The sequence below is a fragment of the Aulostomus chinensis genome, chromosome 13 (assembly GCF_037954235.1).
Source record: "Aulostomus chinensis isolate RoL2024-O1b breed Wild chromosome 13, RoL_Achi_v1.0, whole genome shotgun sequence".
NCBI lineage: Eukaryota > Metazoa > Chordata > Actinopteri > Syngnathiformes > Aulostomidae > Aulostomus > Aulostomus chinensis.
The window spans coordinates 6,916,673-6,937,059 of record NC_141332.1 but is presented as its reverse complement, the minus strand read 5'-3'; the positions used below and the strand labels follow the sequence as shown (position 1 = coordinate 6,937,059).

General features: G+C 47.2%; 1 protein-coding gene across 3 annotated transcripts in view; it reads right to left on the bottom strand.

The window, feature by feature from the left end:
- The window catches only part of gabra2b (gamma-aminobutyric acid type A receptor subunit alpha2b), a 33,693-nt gene extending 13,690 nt beyond the window's left edge, over window positions 1–20,003 (bottom strand). Inside the window, exons 1-7 of one of the 3 annotated variants that reach the window (XM_086222898.1) lie at window positions 19,569–20,003; window positions 19,057–19,154; window positions 16,216–16,331; window positions 9,869–9,936; window positions 6,016–6,236; window positions 5,413–5,495; window positions 1,177–1,320 (exon numbers count right to left, since the gene is read on the bottom strand). In XM_086222898.1, coding sequence (XP_086079024.1) covers window positions 1,177–1,320; window positions 5,413–5,495; window positions 6,016–6,236; window positions 9,869–9,936; window positions 16,216–16,331; window positions 19,057–19,124 — 700 coding nt within the window. In that variant the 5' untranslated portion in view covers window positions 19,125–19,154; window positions 19,569–20,003. Of the gene's footprint in view, window positions 1–1,176; window positions 1,321–5,412; window positions 5,496–6,015; window positions 6,237–9,868; window positions 9,937–16,215; window positions 16,332–19,056; window positions 19,449–19,550 lie in introns of those variants that run through there. The other 2 variants (XM_086222897.1, XM_086222896.1) reach the window with 2 other exon arrangements.
- Between the last annotated feature and the right edge of the window lie 384 nt (window positions 20,004–20,387).

Below are 20,387 nucleotides of genomic sequence, written 5' to 3'. Positions count from 1 at the left end.
CTGACTAAAAACTATCATGTACCGCGGACTACAGACCGATGTCCTCACGACAGACAATGATGTCCCCCTGACTACAGTCAGATGTCCTCCTAACTACAGACGAAGGTGTCCCCCTGACTAAAGATGATGACGCACAGACTACAGAACAACCCACGGACGGTTCTGCTAAATTGTCCCAGAGTGGGTGGACCATAAAGTTTACACCTCATTACGTTACATTAGTGTCAGACGTGAAGTTACTTCAACAAAGGACAATAGGCAGACTGATCAGGGGCAATGGGGAGGACGGAGCAAGGGGGCGACTGAGGTTGTGGCGGGGAGCTTTTCACGTGAGGCCAAAGAAAATCTGAGAGAAACTGCTGTGGAATTAGCTGCTGAAGCTGCTGTCATCTGCATGGTGATGTCGAGAAACATGGACATCAACTGGAGCCTATCCCAGCGGCCTTCCCCCTGGACGGGTCACCAGTCCATGGCAGGGCCAACACATAGAGACAGACAACCCTTGGCTCTCCCAGCCACGCCTACGGTCAATTTAGAGTCTGGATTAACCTGGTCCCTCTTGATGTCTTTGGACTGTGGAGGAAGCTGGAGTACCAGAGAGAACCCAGCAGGAACAGGGGAACATGCAGACTCACCCACAAAGATCCCGTGCCCGAGCCAGGACTCGAACCTGGAACCTTCTTGCTGTGAGGCGACAGTGCTAACCACTGCACCACCACGCTGCCGGGGTAGGAATCCTATCACCAATTTAAGCTAGTGTCATTTATTCAGTATGTTTCTGCTCTTTTGTCTGATGTGGCAAAATTGAATGTGGGAACAGACGTTCATAGTTATTAGATGAACCTGTGGGGATCATGAGCTCCTGACACATCAAACACAGACGTGAGTCTTTGAAAGGAACCCTGAGACAAATGCCCAACGTAGACTGATGATGATTGATAGACCCATCAACTTTTCTTTTGGATCTTCTGGTTACTTCAAGAGATGGATAAATATTGGTGTAATGAGAAAGAAAACCAAAACAGGACGAGAGCAGAGAGAGGCTGTTTCTCTGGAAGAGACTTAAAAAAGCATGAGAAAATGAAAGAGATCTGCTGTTGATGAAGGGGGATCTTATTTGGAACATTCCTCTGGATGAGGGTGAAGGAGACTCGGCCTCATCCCAGCAAACCTTACCTGTGCTTGATTTTATGGTCTCCTGCCCCACTGTTTGTCCAAGCAGGTCGTACTGGTTCAGGCGGGAGCTTTCTCCTTCCACCACTACAGAGTCCGAGGCGTTCCGAGTCCAGGCGTAAGTCACCTCTGAGATGGTGTAGGCATCTACCACAGAGATGAGGATGAGCTCATGGAGGACTCACTGCTGTTATTGATAATTTTTTAGAAATAATTTCATGACACAAATGAAAAGTTCCACTGTTCAATGCAAATCTGTCCCTACTGACGGCAGAATTGAAAGCTTTCTTCAAAATTGCTTATTTAGGGTACAACCCAGCTGATGCGCTTGTGCTTCCAGAAATATGACACGAACACAACATGAGGGCGTTTCAGGCGTGATTTGCTGATTCTTATGTCCTTCCTGGTTGAGTTGATTTAGCAGCTCCTGTGCTGGCAGTAAAACACAGTCAGGGAACATAAAACAGACGGAAACCTCCCACAGGGTGTTGGCTGTGGAGTGAATACGCACCCCCCCCCCCCCGCCATGCTGACGCACTCATGTTTGTGTTTGACTATTTAATAAATTATGTTTTTCAATTTAAACAAATTAAAATGTAAAATTTGACCATTACCATCATAATCATCATCATCATCATCACCATCACCATCATCACCATTACCATCACCATCACCACCATCACCACCATCACCACCATCATAACCATCACCATCATCACCATCACCATCACCATCATCACCATCATCAACATCACCATCATCACCATCATAACCATCACCATCATCATCATCACCATCACCATCATAACCATCACCATCATAACCATCACCATCATCATCATCATCATCACCATCACCATCATCACCATTACCATCACCATCATCACCATCACCACCATCACCACCATCACCACCATCACCATCATCACCATCACCATCACCATCATCACCATCATCAACATCATCAACATCACCATCATCACCATCACCATCATCACCATCATAACCATCACCATCATCACCATCACCATCATCACCATCACCACCATCACCACCATCATAACCATCACCATCATCAACATCAGAGTCATCACAATCATCATCATCACCACCATCACCATCACCACTATCACTGTCATCACCATCATCATCATCATCATCACCATCACCACCATCGTCACCATCATCATCACCATCATCATATCACCATCATCATCATCATCATCACCACCATCACCATCATCATATCACCATCACCATCATCACCATCATCACCATCACCATCACCATCATCACCATCATCACCGTCATCACCATCGTCACCATCATCATCACCATCATCACCGTCATCACCATCGTCATCATCGTCAACATCAGCTTCACCATCGTCTCTATCGTCACCATCATCACCATCATCATCACCATCATCATATCACCATCATCATCACCATCACCATCATCATCACCATCATCACCATCACCATCACCATCATCACCATCTTCACCATCATCATCACCATCATCATCACCATCGTCACTATCGTCACCATCATCACCATCATCATATCACCATCGTCACCATCGTCACTATCATCATCACCATCATCATATCACCATCATCACCATCATCACCATCGTCACCATCATCATCACCATCATCATATCACCACCATCACCATCATCACCATCACCATCATCAACATCACCATCATCATATCACCATCATCATATCACCATCATCATCATCACCATCATCACCATCATCATTTCACCATCATCACTATCATCATCACCATCACCATCATCATTATCATCACCACCACCACCATCATCATATCACCATCATCATCATCATCACCATCATCACCGTCATCACCATCATCATCATCACCACCATCATCATCATCACCATCATCATAATCACCATCATCATCACCATCACCATCATCACCATCATCACCATCGTCACCATCATCTTCACCATCGTCACTATCGTCACCATCATCATATCACCATCATCACCATCGTCACATCATCATCACCATCACCACCACCACCACCACCATCACCATCATCACCATCACCATCACCAACATCACCATCACCAACATCACCATCATAACCATCACCATCACCATCATCAACATCACCATCATCATATCACCATCATCATCATCACCATCATCACCATCATCATGTCACCATCATCACTATCATCATCACCATCACCATCATCATTATCATCACCACCACCACCATCAACATCACCATCATCATCATCACCATCATCATCATCACCATCATCACCATCATCACCATCACCATCACCAACATCACCATCACCAACATCACCATCATAACCATCACCATCACCATCATCAACATCACCATCATCATATCACCATCATCATCATCACCATCATCACCATCATCATGTCACCATCATCACTATCATCATCACCATCACCATCATCATTATCATCACCACCACCACCATCAACATCACCATCACCATCATAACCATCACCATCACCATCATCAACATCACCATCATCATCATCACCATCATCATCATCACCATCATCACCATCATCATATCACCATCATCACCATCATCATCACCATCATCATCACCATCGTCACTATCGTCACCATCATCACCATCATCATATCACCATCGTCACCATCATCATCACATCATCATATCACCATCATCACCATCGTCACCATCATCATCACCATCATCATATCACCATCATCACCATCATCACCATCGTCACCATCATCATCACCATCATCATATCACCACCATCACCATCATCACCATCACCATCATCAACATCACCATAATCATATCACCATCATCATCATCACCATCATCACCATCATCATGTCACCATCATCACTATCATCATCACCATCACCATCATCATTATCATCACCACCACCACCATCATCATATCACCATCATCATCATCATCACCATCATCACCGTCATCACCATCATCATCATCACCACCATCATCATCATCACATCATCATAATCACCATCATCATCACCATCACCATCATCACCATCATCACCATCGTCACCATCATCTTCACCATCGTCACTATCGTCACCATCATCATATCACCATCATCACCATCGTCACATCATCATCACCATCACCACCACCACCACCACCATCACCATCATCACCATCATCATCACCAACATCACCATCATAACCATCACCATCATCATCATAACCATCACCATAATCATCATCACCATCACCATCACCACCATCACCATCACCATCATCATATCACCATCATCATCATCATCACCATCATCACCATCACCATCATCATCACCATCATCATCAACATCACAGTCATCACCATCATCAACATCACCATCATCACAATCATCATCATCACCACCATCACCATCATCATCATCACCATCATCATATCACCATCATCATCACCACCATCACCATCATCATATCACCATCACCATCACCATCATCATCATCATATCACCATCATCATCACCATCATCATCATCATATCACCATCATCATCATCACCATCATCACCATCACCATCATCACCATCATCATATCACCATCATCATCATATCACCATCACCATCATCACCATCATCATCATCATCACCATCATCACCATCTACACTATCGTCACCATCATCACCATGGTCACCATCATCATCATATCACCACCATCATCACCATCGTCACCATCATCATAATCACCACCATCATCACCATCACCATCATCACCATCATCATCATCATCACCATCATCATCACCATCGTCACCATCATCATCACCATCATCATATCTCCATCATCACAATCATCATCACCATCGTCACCATCATCATCACCATCATCATATCTCCATCATCACCATCATCACCATCGTCACCATCATCATCACCATCATCATCATCATCATCACCATCACCATCATCACCATCATCATCACATCTCCATCATCACCATCGTCACCATCATCATCATCATCACCATCATCACCATCATCATCACATCTCCATCATCACCATCATCACCATCGTCACCATCATCATCATCATCATCATCATCATCACCATCACCATCACCAGCACCATCATCACCATCACCATCACCATCGTCATATCACCATCATCATCATCACCATCACCATCACCATCATCATCACCATCATCATTTCTTTATTACTCACAGCTGCCAAATTTAAGTGGGCAGGAATGGAAATCCATTGGAAAATCCTCCAGATGCATGGGACACTCTGCATGTACAGTCAACCTGCATCCAGGTGGCGATAAAAGGAAAAACAAAGCAGGACTCAACAGATGCATGAAGAGTAAACAACAAACATGCATTTCTCCAGAAACCCTCCATGCACGGGTCTAGCGTCCACTCTGACATGCCTCCTGACCACATGGCTCGTCTTCACTCTGACCAGTAGGGACCAAGGTGCAGTGGCGCCCAGCAGACGAGGCTGGGAATGTGTTTTGATGAGCCGCTGCAGCGTGTGGCTTCTTCCAATGAGAGATGAAGAAATGCTGCTCAACCACTGGATCTTGTGTCACCACTGGTCACACTTTCACCATCACATGCTTTACCGGTGTGATCTCACTTCTTGTAAAGCAACAAATATCAATTGTGAGATAACACCTTTGTAACATTCCAATCACTGTGTTTGCACCTGTGGGGGGATGGTGTGGTCCAGCCACTGGTTCCCAGTTACTGGGCTCAGTCATTAAACTGGCTGTAACCTCATTTCATTTGTTTTGTTCTGGTCATCATGTGTTGTGCTGCGTACCTCATGGTGTACAGCAACGTGCCATCATCCTGGATCCTCAGCAGCTTGTTGGGCATGGTCATATTATGAGCCACAGACTTTTTTCCGTTGTGGAAGAAGGTGTCCGGGGTCCAGATTTTACTCGCCATCAGGTTGTTGAGGGGCAAAATATTCATTGGCCCATGAAATTTCAACCTCTCGTCCTTCCAGCTTTGCCTGAAGAAAACATCTATAGTGTACTCCTGAGGGCAGAGGAGCTGGATTAGTGGGTTCCCTACACTTGCTGTTGATGACCACATGACTGCACCTACCCCCCCCCCCCCCGACCAAGACCAAGGCAACCCCTTGACCTACAATTCTCTGTTGTCAAAAGAAACCACACACAAGAAGACATATCATGCAGAAAGCACTGCGTGTGTGTGTGAGTGTTTGTGTGTGTGTGAGAGAGAGAGAGAGATTCACTCAGCAAGATAGGGGGAGGTAAATTCCTCCCTATTTTTTCTGGTGCTACAGCCTTGGGCGTGTAGATATCGGGACAGTGAGATGGGCCAGTCAATGCCAGACTCCTGAGATGCGTCAAGGGCTTCGAAGCTCTTAACGGATCCTCCTGTACAAGTTGTGTGTTGTGTTTGTGGGGCTGGGCTTTGTTCAGCTGATGAGCAGCAAGCATGTCTGACAGGGAAGATTTGATCAGTTGATCAAGATTAAGTAAATCGCTTCGCCAGTAGAGAAGAGCTGAGAGGAATCCAGCATGACAGTAACGACAGCCATCTGACAGGGTTGAGCCGACACCCAACACCTTCCAAGTACTCGCTAACAGCAGTATTCAGCTGCTCAGATGATTTTCCCTCCTGCAACACTTTTAGTGTCTCCAGAATGCAGGAAGAGCCAGCAATGTACATTTAGCTTGAAGCTAACGGGGAGCATCTATCCTTCTGCACACACAGCAATTACTCACACAGCTTGTGTGTTGCTAATTACTTCTGAGGTCATGTGATGTGTCATACCGACTCATCCGCACAATGAGGAGGCAAGTGGACCCAGCTGGATGGAGAGTTCTTCATTTTGTAGCTAGAATTTTTTTGTCTGGTAGTTTTAAACTAAACAAGGCTTGGGCGGCCATCTTGTTGTTCTGAGTCTACAACGGCGCCGCTCTGCCATCGGGACCTTCGTCATGGTGGGAGCTGGAGCTGATCTGCATCAGCGTGACGGTGACGGTGACGTGCTTCCACAGCGATTACACGTCTACGCTGTTGTCACGCAGCAACCACGACGCTACACAAACACTTGTGGTCCCACAAGCATGTAACATGGACGTGTCAGAAGCATGTAGGCCAACAACACACGTGTTTCTACACAGGAACATAGAAGGAAGACCCTCATTGGTCCAGACTCACTTTTTCTTCAGGTCTCATTCCCCGACTCTCTGGTACACGTCACATCCTCAAGTACTGGTTCTGATGCAGTACTTGTACTGCTTTACTCATGTGTTGTGTTATAATTGTGTTTGGAGGCAACACAACATGTGAGCTCTTTTCCTCCAAAAGCATCAGTAGACTTTTGTAAAGGCCTCCAAGCCTCCAGAGTCAGGACTCTCCAGGTCCCCTGCTTCTTAGTCTGTTCCTGTAAACTGGTCTGAGGTCTGCAGCCTCACCACCAGCACACCACCACACTCTGCCTGCAGCGCTCATGCACCTGTCTCCAGGACCGACTCAGAACTGATAAGTGGCAGCTGAAATTGAATGAACAGTTTTGGAGGTGGTGCAAATAAATACAGAAATTTAATGCGACAAAGAGTGCAGCAACTTGTGCTGTGTGTTGCTTTGGACGAAAGCATCTGCCAAAGAAACTGTCAAATTGTGGAATTGTAGAAATGTGGGAATGCTGTGGAACTGAGATGTTCTGATGTGGCCTGCTGCGGGCGGCACTGACCTGACATGTAATTAATGACATTTCTACAGGCCCTATAAAAAGCTTTCACCCCCTTTAATGTTTTCCGAGTTTTAATTCTTTATTGCTTTTAAAAATTGAATCATGGTCAATAAAATTTGGCCTTTTGGACAAAAAAATTAGAAAAAAAACCCTTTCAACATCAAAGTGAAAACAGATTCATACCAAGTAATTATTAAAATTAACCAATTAACTGAAAAGCTATCATGTCAAATAAGTAACTGCAAAAGTATTCACCTTGTTTAAAGAAGTCAAGCCAGTTAAGGGGGCTAGAGATCACCTGAGGTCACCTGAGTGGGAAGGTCCATCTTTGGTTCATGAAGACAGAGGAACCCTTCAGACCCCAAATGTCCCAGCACCTGAACATGAGTTCCGTTAACTACATCATGGGGGCACGAGGGACTATGGCAGGTGTGTCAGTGTGGGTCCGGCGGCCGTCCTCACTACCTGAGGGACACCTGAGACAGCTGAGGAGGTCCATGCTTCAGCTCATCTTTCTGACCATCAGATGAGACGCTGTGATTGGCCAATACCAAAAGCTGCACATGACCAAAAAACACATAGTGTCCAGCTGGTGGTGATGGAATCACGCTGCGGGACGGTTCCCAGCTGCCTGGAGGGCACGCACAGGTTCAGGGTCCGATGATGCAACAAAACCTGGAGGACGATCCGATCCAGTCAGCAAGAGAAATGCAACACTGGAGGAGATTCTTTTTCCAGGTAAACACGCAGACATGGTTCTGAGACATCCAGGTCAGCATTCTGGAGCAGAACATCAAAGCCCAGATCTCATCTAGGGGAGGACTGGTGTCTGGACATGAGAAGGGGGGTTCTCACCTGGTCCAGGTGTTACCTGGCAGAGTTTGAGCAGTTCTGGAGGAGGAACAGAGTCAACCTGTCCAGATGTGGCAGCGTGACTGAGACCCCCCGGGCTGAGACAGAGGGGACTTTTACGATCACTCACTTTACAAGGTCTAGTGAACCAATCATCATCACCTTGTTTGAATCTGGGGTCACTTTGGCCTTGAAAAGCCCTGATTGACCATGAGTCAGTTTTCAAGAGCATTAGAGGGGGGGAGGCGAGTGCTCTGGTAGGCGCCGTGAGGAGGTGCTGATTGGCTGCTGCCTGCTCCCAGCCGGTCCGACCCAGCAGAACTCATTACTGGCAAATGATTCATGATGAGATCAGTCACAGGTAATAAATAAGATTCCAGTTCTAATAACTGGAACTGAACAAAAGAGCAAGTAAAGAGAGTGAAAAGGTTTGTTTCCTTTGCTGAATTTCAGAACCCTGCAGCCGCCATTCAAGAGCAATCAAGAGAGAGATGGCGTTGAAAGCAAAGTGAATGTTGGCCACAAAATGAAACATTGAAATATACAGAATGAGCAGACTGGGGGGACAGTGGTAACTTGTGGCCACAGATTAGTGAACCTGAGAGATCAAGTCATAAGTCATCAGCACCAGGACACCAGGGCTCACCTCACCAATCAATCGCCTCACCAATCAATCACCTCACCAATCAATCGCCTCACCAATCAATCACCTCACCAATCAATCGCCTCACCAATCAATCACCTTACCCATCACAAAATCAATAACCTCATTAATCAATCAATCAGTGGCTCCGACATCACCGAATGATGTCTAATTTTTGATCTGGATGTGTACTGAGATGATGTCATGATGTTGCCTCTTGTCTGACCGCAGGTGAGGTTCTACCCAGGTGTTGGAGAACGATTCCTTTGTTTACAAACATTAGACTCATCATTGAGAAGTAATAAACAACCAACAGTAAACGAAAAGAGAAGTGATGTGTGTGTGTGTGGTGTGTGTGTGTGTGTGTGTGCGTGTGTATAGTTCTGTCTTGTTCTGGTAGAATAAATCCCCTTGAGTGGTAAATGTGGGACATGTGTGAGTTCTCACCATGTCTGTGTCTGAGACGGGTCCAAAGCTGGTGACGTAGATGTTGGTCTTCACCTCGGTGACTCGGTCTGGAGACGAGAGCAGACACACAACACAGGTGAGACACTCACACGAGACACACAAGAGACACACTCAAGATGTACAAGACAGACAAACAAGACGCACACCAGACACACACAAGCAGGCTGCTAAAGGGCTGTGAGGCTGGAGGTGAGAACATTCCACCTTCTGGTCCTGATTGGTCACCTATTTCACAAAACACTTGCACAGCTAAAAATTCAAATTCATTTCTTTATGTTTGAGAGCACCCTGGTGGAGCAGTGGTCCTCCCTGTGGCCCCCCATCAAGAAGGTTGTGGGTGGAGCCCCGGCTGCAGCACGGGGTCTTTCTGTGTGAGTCTCCATGTTCTCCCTGTTCCTGCTGGGTTCTCTCTGGTACTCCAGCTTCCTCCACAGTCCAAAGACATCAAGAGGGGACCAGGTTAATCCAGACTCTAAATTGACCGTAGGCGTGGCTGGGAGAGCCAATGGTTGTCTGTCTCTATGTGTTGGCCCTGACATGGACTGGTGACCTGTCCAGGGGGAAGGCTGCTGGGATAGGCTCCACCCCCACCACCCTGAACAGGAGAAGAGGGAGAACATGGAGGGATGGATGGAGGGAGGGATGGATGATGGATGGATGGAGGGAGGGATGAATGGAGGGAGGGATGGATGATGGATGGATGGATGATAGATAGATGGATGGATGATAAATGGATGGATGGATGGATGATAAATGGATGGATGGATGGATGATAAATGGATGGATGGATGGATGATAGATGGACGGATGGAGGGATGGATGATGGATGGATGGATGTATGGATGGATGGATGATAGATGGATGGATGGATGTTTCAGGTACACACTCCACTGAGTTTTCTTGAATGTGAGAAGTATGAGCCACTTAGTCTGAGCCGCAGTTCTCTACTTTAAACAGCATGACTGTGACATCCACCCATCAATCAGTCCCTAACTGTTAGCAACACTCAGGCTAGCCAGCTAGCCACAGGCTGTGGCTCTTCACCATCTCAAACTCTGAGGCTCAGGAGAGTGAGGCGCTTCTAATGAGGACTTCTTCATCTCATCTCATCATCCCTACATTCGGTCATCAAGCTCATTCTCTGGTTCTCTCTGGGAGTTTGATTTGACCATTGTTAGAACGGAGTGTCCATTCAATCTTAAACTGTCAGCAGCAGATAGTTAGCATAGCTCAAAAATACACCTTCTCACTAATCAATCATTGCATGAAATAAATTTGCTCTCCCGTAAGAGACCCTACGATGGAGCGGTGACCAAAGGAAGGCAGGATAGGCTCCAGTTGTCATGTGACGCGTGTGACTGCTGGTCAGACGTCTCTCACTGCTCTAGAAAGTCCACTCTCACTGTCAGCGGGAGGTGTCACTTTTCCACCTTTTACTGGTGTAGGTTGAATTTTGGACCAGAAGCAGCTTCCTAAACATCACTCAGGGAAGCTCAAGCATCCAAATGTGGCAGCACAAGGAGAAACGGATTTCTCTCTCTCTCACTCGAACTCGTAGAGAGCGCAGCACAAGTGCGAACAATAGCTCCTTGTTTTAGAGAGAAAACAAATATCAAAGAACGGTGCCTGTTTCCTCCCTCCTCAGAGCTCCGTGCAGCTGAACACAGTCATATTTACCCTGCCGGGTGGTGGCTCTGCTCTCAGCTACAGGAAACTGGCCCACCGTTGTCAGCGCGGAGATCATGACATCATGATGAGGAAAACCAAACCCTCAACTGCTAGAAAGTCCTCAGCATCTACATATGAACACGTTCCACAACTGCTGAGAGTCCCGTTCAAAGGTCAAGGGAATCCATCGCAGCCTGATCCTGTTCAAATGTGCTTATGCTTAATACAAATAGAACGTAGAACCCAATGTTCTAAGTGTTGTAAACATTTGTTGGTGAAGCTCAGTGCCCCTGGGGAAAGGGTGCGGACGCAAGACAGCCCATTCCAACTTTGCTTCCTTAAAATAAAAATAATTTTAAAATGTGCAAGCCACACCCCCTCCCTGCTTCCTACCCAGACACAGACACACAAACGTCTGCTCACATTTCTGGTACCGGCAGGACGACCAGTCCTTCACGCAGCACATTTGAAGATGTAATATTGTCATGAACTTCAACCCATCTCAGCAGGAACAGCTGTTTGAATGTGCATTTGTTTACAACCTGCAACACTACACTTGACCAGCCCCAGTGACACGCAAGTTAAGACTTTGAGATTTGTCCTAAATGTTCACGCCAATGTGACAGACAGCAAGAGCAAAGCCTCATATGCTTCCTGCTCAAGCGATCATGTGCACCTGCATCAGTGCCGCTGCATCAGGTCCATTTGCTTCCTCTTCACTCGGTCTCTTTCAATAATTACTGAAGCTCGATCTCTTACGCTCGGTCAGTTTAAAAAGCTTTCACTTTTACTCTACACTCTGTACTACACAGCAAACAGCAACCCACGTACAATCTAAAGAGATCATGACTGCTGAGGGAAGTGCTCTCATGCATGGTGAGGCAGCCCCGCGTCCCTAACAAAGCCTATTATGAAAGAGCTCTCTGACCGAGGAGGTCATGTAGATCAGAAGAAAGTGGCAGGTTGCAGGCGTGTGGCAGCTTCTCTGTGATAATGCAGCTGATTTAAAATGGCGGGATTTTTTTCAGGGGCGTCAATTAGCTGCTTGATTTATTTAAAGAGAAATGTTCTTTGTGGAGACGCACGAGACACCTGACAGTAAAATCAGTGTGAACAGCACTTTGAGGGATTCATCTTGTAAAAATACACACAATGTGGTACGCTGAGTAACCAGCGCCTTCAGAACCTTGAAGGAGCTGAGTTAGTCAAGAAGGCGGAGCTCCTTCCCTCCTCTGAGACCCACACTAGTTAGCTTAGCACAATGACTGGAAGTGGATGGTTTGTGCTCTCAGCTCCCTGCGGCAGCACAGAGGAGGGCATCTCTCTTCTGGCCCGACTCCTTTAACGCTGTGAATTTCTCATTTTGTCACAGAATATCTGATGAGCCTGAGACGTGTTGATTTATTCTAGGCTGTAACTTGTGGTGACATTGAGCTTCACTGGCTTCCACTGAGAGCTGGTGATGGTGTTTTGTCCTCCCGTTTCTACGATAACTGTCGTGAGGACTGTGTTTCACTGCAGCACGTGAACCTTTCGTCTGGTATAGGAATGTTTCTTCCTCCCTACTGAACATTCATGATTTCACTCAAGTGCTCAACACAATAAATGTGCATGAGAAGATCAACTATTGGTTCACTTTACTCCATTTGTTAAATGAAACATATAGAAAAAGACATTTGCAGAACTGTCACTTCTTATCATTGTCGGCATTTCCTATAACATCAGCAAACATCCATCCATGTCAAGCTGATCCTGTTTCAGGGTTGCGGGGGGCTGGAGCCAATCCCAGCTGTCCCTGGGGTCGCCAGTGCACCAGTAAACATAGGCGAGAGACAAAGTTTTTCTAATTTTCTGCCTTGGTCTGAATTTATTATTTTCCACTAAGAACACAGAGCATAAAGAGCGACATCCACCACCGCATCAGTCCTGCATGAGTGGAGCAAAGTCACAGGCAAAACTAACCAAATCAGGCTTTCTCACAGCAGAGCACCCAGGAGAGCACAGCCCTTGGGGAAGGTACATGTTCACTTTTGAAAACAACCAGAGTGCTTTTAATGCCGGGGGATGTCAGGACAGTTATAGGAACGAGGACAATACCTAAAGTCCATTTATTCAGCAGGAACCCTCATGAACACGTGCTCTTCATTTAATCCGAATCAACTGGCACAGATGGACCAGCTGAACCGCGTTTAATTGGTCAGCCAGAACCTGCGTGTGTCAGGCAGAGTGCATCCCACTGTGAACTCTCCTAACGTCACCTCAGCGCTGGCCAGATGAGGTGAGGAGGGTCCGTAGAGATGGAGGGTGGTGATGGTGGCGCTGTCAGCAACACCTTTGTTTGGACTGTGTTCTAGGACTGTGTGTTGACTGTGTTCTAGGACTGTGTGCTGACTGTGTTCTAGGACTGTGTTCTAGGACTGTGTGCTGACTGTGTTCTAGGACTGTGTGCTGACTGTGTTCTAGGACTGTGTTCTAGGACTGTGTGCTGACTGTGTTCTAGGACTGTGTTCTAGGACTGTGTGCTGACTGTGTTCTAGGACTGTGTTCTAGGACTGTGTGCTGATTGTGTTCTAGGACTGTGTTCTAGGACTGTGTTCTAGGACTGTGTGCTGACTGTGTTCTAGGACTGTGTGCTGACTGTGTTCTAGGACTGTGTTCTAGGACTGTGTGCTGACTGTGTTCTAGGACTGTGTGCTGACTGTGTTCTAGGACTGTGTGCTGACTGTGTTCTAGGACTGTGTTCTAGGACTGTGTGCTGACTGTCTTATAGGACTGTGTTCTAGGACTGTGTGCTGACTGTGTTCTAGGACTGTGTGCTGACTGTGTTCTAGGACTGTGTTCTAGGACTGTGTGCTGACTGTGTTCTAGGACTGTGTGCTGACTGTGTTCTAGGACTGTGTTCTAGGACTGTGTGCTGACTGTGTCCTAGGACTGTGTTCTAGGACTGTGTGCTGACTGTGTTCTAGGACTGTGTTCTAGGACTGTGTGCTGACTGTCTTATAGGGATCATAGTACTGAGATGTGTTGCAGTGTTGCTGCAGGGTTAACAAAATACAGTTGTGGTAGTATTCTGTCTTGTAAGTTTGTGGTTATGTAGTTGATAAATACTTGACAGAAGGATGTATTTTCCCATACATCAAAGTAAATGTAGAAGTTTTTATACTTCATGCAGCTGCACTGAGGTCCTGCAACATTTATAACAGTCCAGTCAAGCCTGAACATGTTCCTTTTTCCACAGATGAGACACGCAGATCGAATGTGTCAGCAACGTGGAAAATCCCATCTGATGTCATTTCCCTCTTTTCTGCTGCACGACAGAACCCAGTGACCCAGTGTGTGTGTGGTACATCACATAAGTTAACAATAGATAATGTCAAGCCAGTCAATATATATACACACAACTATACATACACACAGTTTATGTATATGTATACACACACACACACACACACACACACACACGTAACTATAGGTGCGGTTGTACCATCAGAGTGCTGCTTAGCCAAAGTGGGTCTGTTCCCCATATGGCTGCTTCTGGGCTGATGGCCCCAGGAATTTGAATTTCAAATGACCCAAAATCCTGAGGGGGGAGCCTGGCTCTGGGGTGAGGGGCCAGCTGGAAATGAGATGCCAAACATGGAGGATGATGGGAGGTTCGGAGGCAAAGGGAGAAGCGCTGGAGCAGACGAGGGCCACTTGAGGAGATGTTTTTTATCTGTCTCAGGCTCAACAATCTCCTTTCTTTAAGAAAGCTCACTTTTATCCACATGTGCAAATTCTAACAGTTGAAAATGTTATGTTTATATCCGTCTGTGAACGTTGACTGATATAAATGACTAAATGAGTAAGTGATGCTTCATTCTACCGAAGAATGAAGACACTTCATACCTGGTGCTCCATTTCCATCACTTCAAGCAGTCCAAGTGCAGCAGAAACACAGCAGCACGAGTCACAGCCGCACCTACACTTGCAAAACCTGTCAAAGTCAGTGGGCACATCAGTGCACCTCTGGAGAGACCCGGCCTGTGAGAGGTTAAATGTGGCCGATTGGCTGCTGTGACTTTCCAGGAAGTGAAGCGTTCCATCACCTAAATGTCGTGTGCACATATTTTGTCTATTCAGAGGGGTTTGCTGCTGAGAGGCTGTGTGGTAGAAATGGCTTTGTTAATTGAGGTGTGTTCAGTCCGAATGAGCCATCAACCGTCAACAAAGACACATGAAGTTTCCTGGAAGATAGGGAAGCACAAAACGTCTAAATGGGGGCCCGCATCACCTCATACGGAGGAGAGCTGCGTTCATCAGTCACTGATAGCCAACATTATTAAGTCCTCAACTGATTCATCGTTCGTGCTTCAAATGTCAAAAATCCTGAATGATAACCACGATTTTCCAAAGCCCAAGATGGTGTCAGTGTTTCCCTCCCAGTGAGCGCCAGTCGGATCCTGCCATCACAACCAGGGCCCTGGGGTAGAGCTTGGTCCAGGCCCCCTGCCCCCAAACTACAGACCTCACCCCAAAGACATTCTGTTCACTGGAACTGGAAAATATTCACATTTGAGAAGCTGTGATCAGAGAATTTGCATGTTCTCTTTCAAAAATGAGACCACAAACCAAATCCATGTCACATGAAACCAACATGCAGGTGGACGCATTCTTACCCCCGAGGCCCGGCCGCAGGCGGTTATCATACCCATCCAGCAGGCTGTCCAGGATCCGGGTGAACAGGGTGATGTTGGTTTTAAAGGCATCAGATGTGGCATCAGCATGCAGTGATCTGGTCAACACACACACACACACACACACACACACACACACACACACACACACACACACACACACACTAATAACATGAGCAGCTTGGGGAATATCATCAAACTGTGTATAAATATTGTATTTCAACTCCAATTCCCCCAGGGGTCTGATTTATGAAGGGAAAGGGGGTCGTTATTATCTGGCAGAGACCCCATACAAGCCTTCACACACACACACACACACACACACACACACACACATTGTTCCTCATCCACATGGATGACCCAGTTCAAGACAGAACATTTGTGCAGCATCTGATCTTGGAGCCAAAATGCAACTGAATATGCAAATGTAATCAGAGCTGAAGATTCATGGTAAAGACCGACGAGGTCCAATGTTACAGCTCGACACCAGCACCACTGGCAGCCGCCCCCAGGTGAGGAACAGGTTCTCCTGCGAGCTGGGGGGCCAATATACAGTTTAATGATAATCTTAATCATTGATCACATGAGGCTGGGCCTTCTCCCTGGTTGGACCACACCCCTCAAGTAGCACCAGTTAAGCGCTGGACGAACATGGCCTCCTCACTGGTGATGCAACCCTCTGAAGCACAGCAGTGGTTGCTAGCTGCATTCTAACACGAGCGGCTGTTTGTAAACACGCTGTCCCTGGTTGTAGTACGTCTTTGGTCCAGAGGGGGAGCCAAACCCTAATGCCATGTCTGGAGAAGTACGCTGGGTTTTACATATTTGGAAAATTATTCACAATTAGAAAAGAAAACACGTCAAAACACCACGTGGAGGACAGTCAAGCCGACGGAGGGAGGGGGGAGGGGTTGCAAATTGTGAAGCTACTTGACTTCTTAAATGAGTTTTGAGACCCTAAGACTCATTTTTGTTCCATAAAACAGTGCTTGCGTGTCTTAAAGTCTCAGCAATAGAAATGGAGTGAAGACTAAAAAATAATAAGTAACCTCTTATTTCTGTGCGCATGATGGCTCCCCAGGCTGCAAGGGTGTCCTGGCGAGCAGGTGGTGCTGTTCTCTCCCAGAAAAACCTAGGAGGATCATTGCCAGACTCCTACTCTGAGCGCACTGGACAACAATATAAGTTGAACATGTTTTTGCTCCCATTTTCCTGAGTTCAAGCGTGAGATCTAAGACTTCTGTGCACTTCATGCACTCAAAACTACAAAAGGATATACTGGGTAATAATACAAAGACACCTCTGCCACGAAGGGGTGACATTAGCATGCTGAGGGCAGCACATTGTTGCACGGGTGCACTTTCACTGCTCAGGATAAGAGGACGTTTAAAAGATGGATCTGCAGGAACTGCTGTAAGTGTGTAAAACTACAGCGTCACTACTTTTGATTCCTGTCATCGTCTCGGATCATAATGGAGCCCAAGTCAACAGATGATGATGGGAGACATCTTCAAATCCAGCCAGTAGGCCCACGGTCGAGGATCAAGGACTTTCCAGAGTTGGAGGCCTTTCCCTGCTGCTTGTCAACTACAGTGGAACCACGATGCGTCTCGTTGTCTGTCAGGGAAAGGACCGTTTGAGGTTCTGCTATGATGATTAGGGCTGTTTGTTCAGACTGCGTTTGCTCCTCAAACTCTTCACACCCTTACGTGCAAGTGCTGACAGGACAGGTCGGGTTGTTGTGTCCAGAAACTTTAGGCAGGTATCTTTCATGCTGAAATTAGCTGAGTGACATCAGAGACACTCTGTAATCCTATTTGAGCGTCCAGACTGCCTTGTCCAGCCCACCAGCCCAAATCAGATTTTTGGCCAATCCAAGTTGATTTGAAACAGTCTGAACAACAAAACAACAAATCAAACAAAACAAAAACATCGGATCAGATTTCTAACCAGACCACATCAAAGCTGTTCTGAACCAAATAAGATCACATCTACGTTTGTGTCTCAGTCTGGAGTCAAACAGGATTTAAAAGCGTCTTTGGCATCGCGAGCAGCTCTTTGTGTTGGTTTGTATCTTGTAGATCTGCACACAACAAATCTGATTCATCACTCACAAATAACAGTGTGGACCAAAAACATGTGCTGTGGGAAACAGATCCGTCTGCAGTCTGACTGAGGCCTTAGAGACCTGATGGGAATCCAACTCCAAACCACTTCAAAGGCCTTGTTCACACTGCCAGCATGAATGCGCTTTTTAGCAAATCTAGATTGTATCCAGATTGATCTTAGAAAGTCTGAACACAAAAGATTCACACATGAATTTACTTCGGTTTGCAGTCTGAATGCTGCCTTGCAGGAACATCTGATTGGAAAAGGTGTCAAACCAGCTTCCACCACTTTCATCTAGTTAGGCTCAAGTAAACTCATGTGTGAATCTTTTGTGTTCAGGCTCTCTAAAATCAAACTGAATACATTCTGGATGCCCAAAAACCAGATTTGATCCAGGTGGTGTTCAATCCAGATGGGTCTTTTGGTTCAGTCACGTACTGAATAATTACTGGAATTTCTGAGTATAAACCAAATCTAAAACGATGGAAGAGAACATCTTGACAGGGGACTCTCCCCAGCCGGCTCATTACCAGCCTGCCCTCCAGGCTGAGGCAGGACTGAGGAGGCTTAAGGCGCTAAACTGTCTTTTCCCCCTGCACTGTCCGCGGATCATGAGTCCAGCGTGATAAAGAGCCAAAGAGGATCAATCGAGGGCCTCCTGTCCGTCCCCGGGGACGCGTCACGGCCCCGAGGCGTCTCCCGGTCCAGACTCACCTGCTCGTCCACAGGGCTGCGAGCGCCAGGCAGACGCGAGGTAGAGACGCGCACTCGCCGCTCCACATGGCTGCTTCACCTCCTACACGGCAAGACCACTGCAATAAACGGAGGCTCATTTTAGCCGGCATGACAAGCCAGTGGGTGCAAACACGACCAATCAAGTCATCACAGGCGGTGTTCCTGGGTCCCGCTGGTGCGCGCAGGAACGCGGGGAGCCGGAGCGGAGGGAGAGGGAGCGGAGACAGCAGCTGACAGTAATTAGTATTCACTGACACGGCCCACGCCTCCACTCACGGCTCCTGCCAAAAATATTAGATCGAGTCAATCCGGCTCCGTGCTGCCGCGTCCCGGTGCGCACGCAGAGCGTCACCGCGGATGGAGGGCAGATGTGGGAGACAGACGGTGAACGGAAACAAATGCTCTTTTGTGCGTGCGTGCGTGCGTGTGTGTGTGTGTGTGTGTGTGCGCGTGGGGGGGGGGTCGTTACTCACCTCAAGTGCAGAAAGTACCTGCTGCAGCTGGAATCGTCGAAGATGCAACAAAGTTACGGAGAATTCAGAGCAGAGACGCAACGAGCGCAGATCCGTGAGAACAAAGCTGATGGATCATAGTCCCAGCCGGCAGGAGACCCACAGCCACGGGCTTTCATAGTGCCCCAGATCATACACATAAATATATGTGTGTGTGTGTGTGTGTGTGTGTGTGTGTGTGTGTGTGTGCGCGTGTGTGTTTGTGCGTGTGTGTGTGTGAAATAATAACAGGAATGAAATGAGATGAAAAGAAATGAAAAAGAGAAAAGAAACGAAAAAGAAGCAGCTGTGGAGGTGCTGCCGCGTCAAACGGCCCCTTCAGCCTCCTCAGCTGCCGAGAAGCTCGATGTGAATCGTGATAAGCAAGAAGCACATCTCAGTCTCCCTCGTCTCCTCACAAAAACTACAAAGAGCGGAGAGGAGGCGCTCTGGGTCCTAGAGGTAGTTGCTCTCCTTCTGCAGCCGCCGCCGCCGCCGCCGCCAGCACCTGGATGGATGCTGTCCCCACTGGCAGGCGGCGGATTGTAACATATTGATTATGCAGAACAGAGCAGCCTCAGTCATTGTTGTGATGGAAGTGGCATGTTTGCGTGGGTGGAGGCAGCAGGCTGCAGACATGTGCCAGCGTCACCAGAGGAGCACACCAGCGGCAGCGGCTGAGGAGCAGCTCCCTAAACCCGCGCCCTCCGCGAGCAGGAGGACCAGAGACGTAGCTGCTGGCGGAGGAGCCCCCCAGGGACGGAAGCTGCAAATGAATGAAAGGAATTTGTGTCTTCAGTTAGCCTGACATCATCCTTA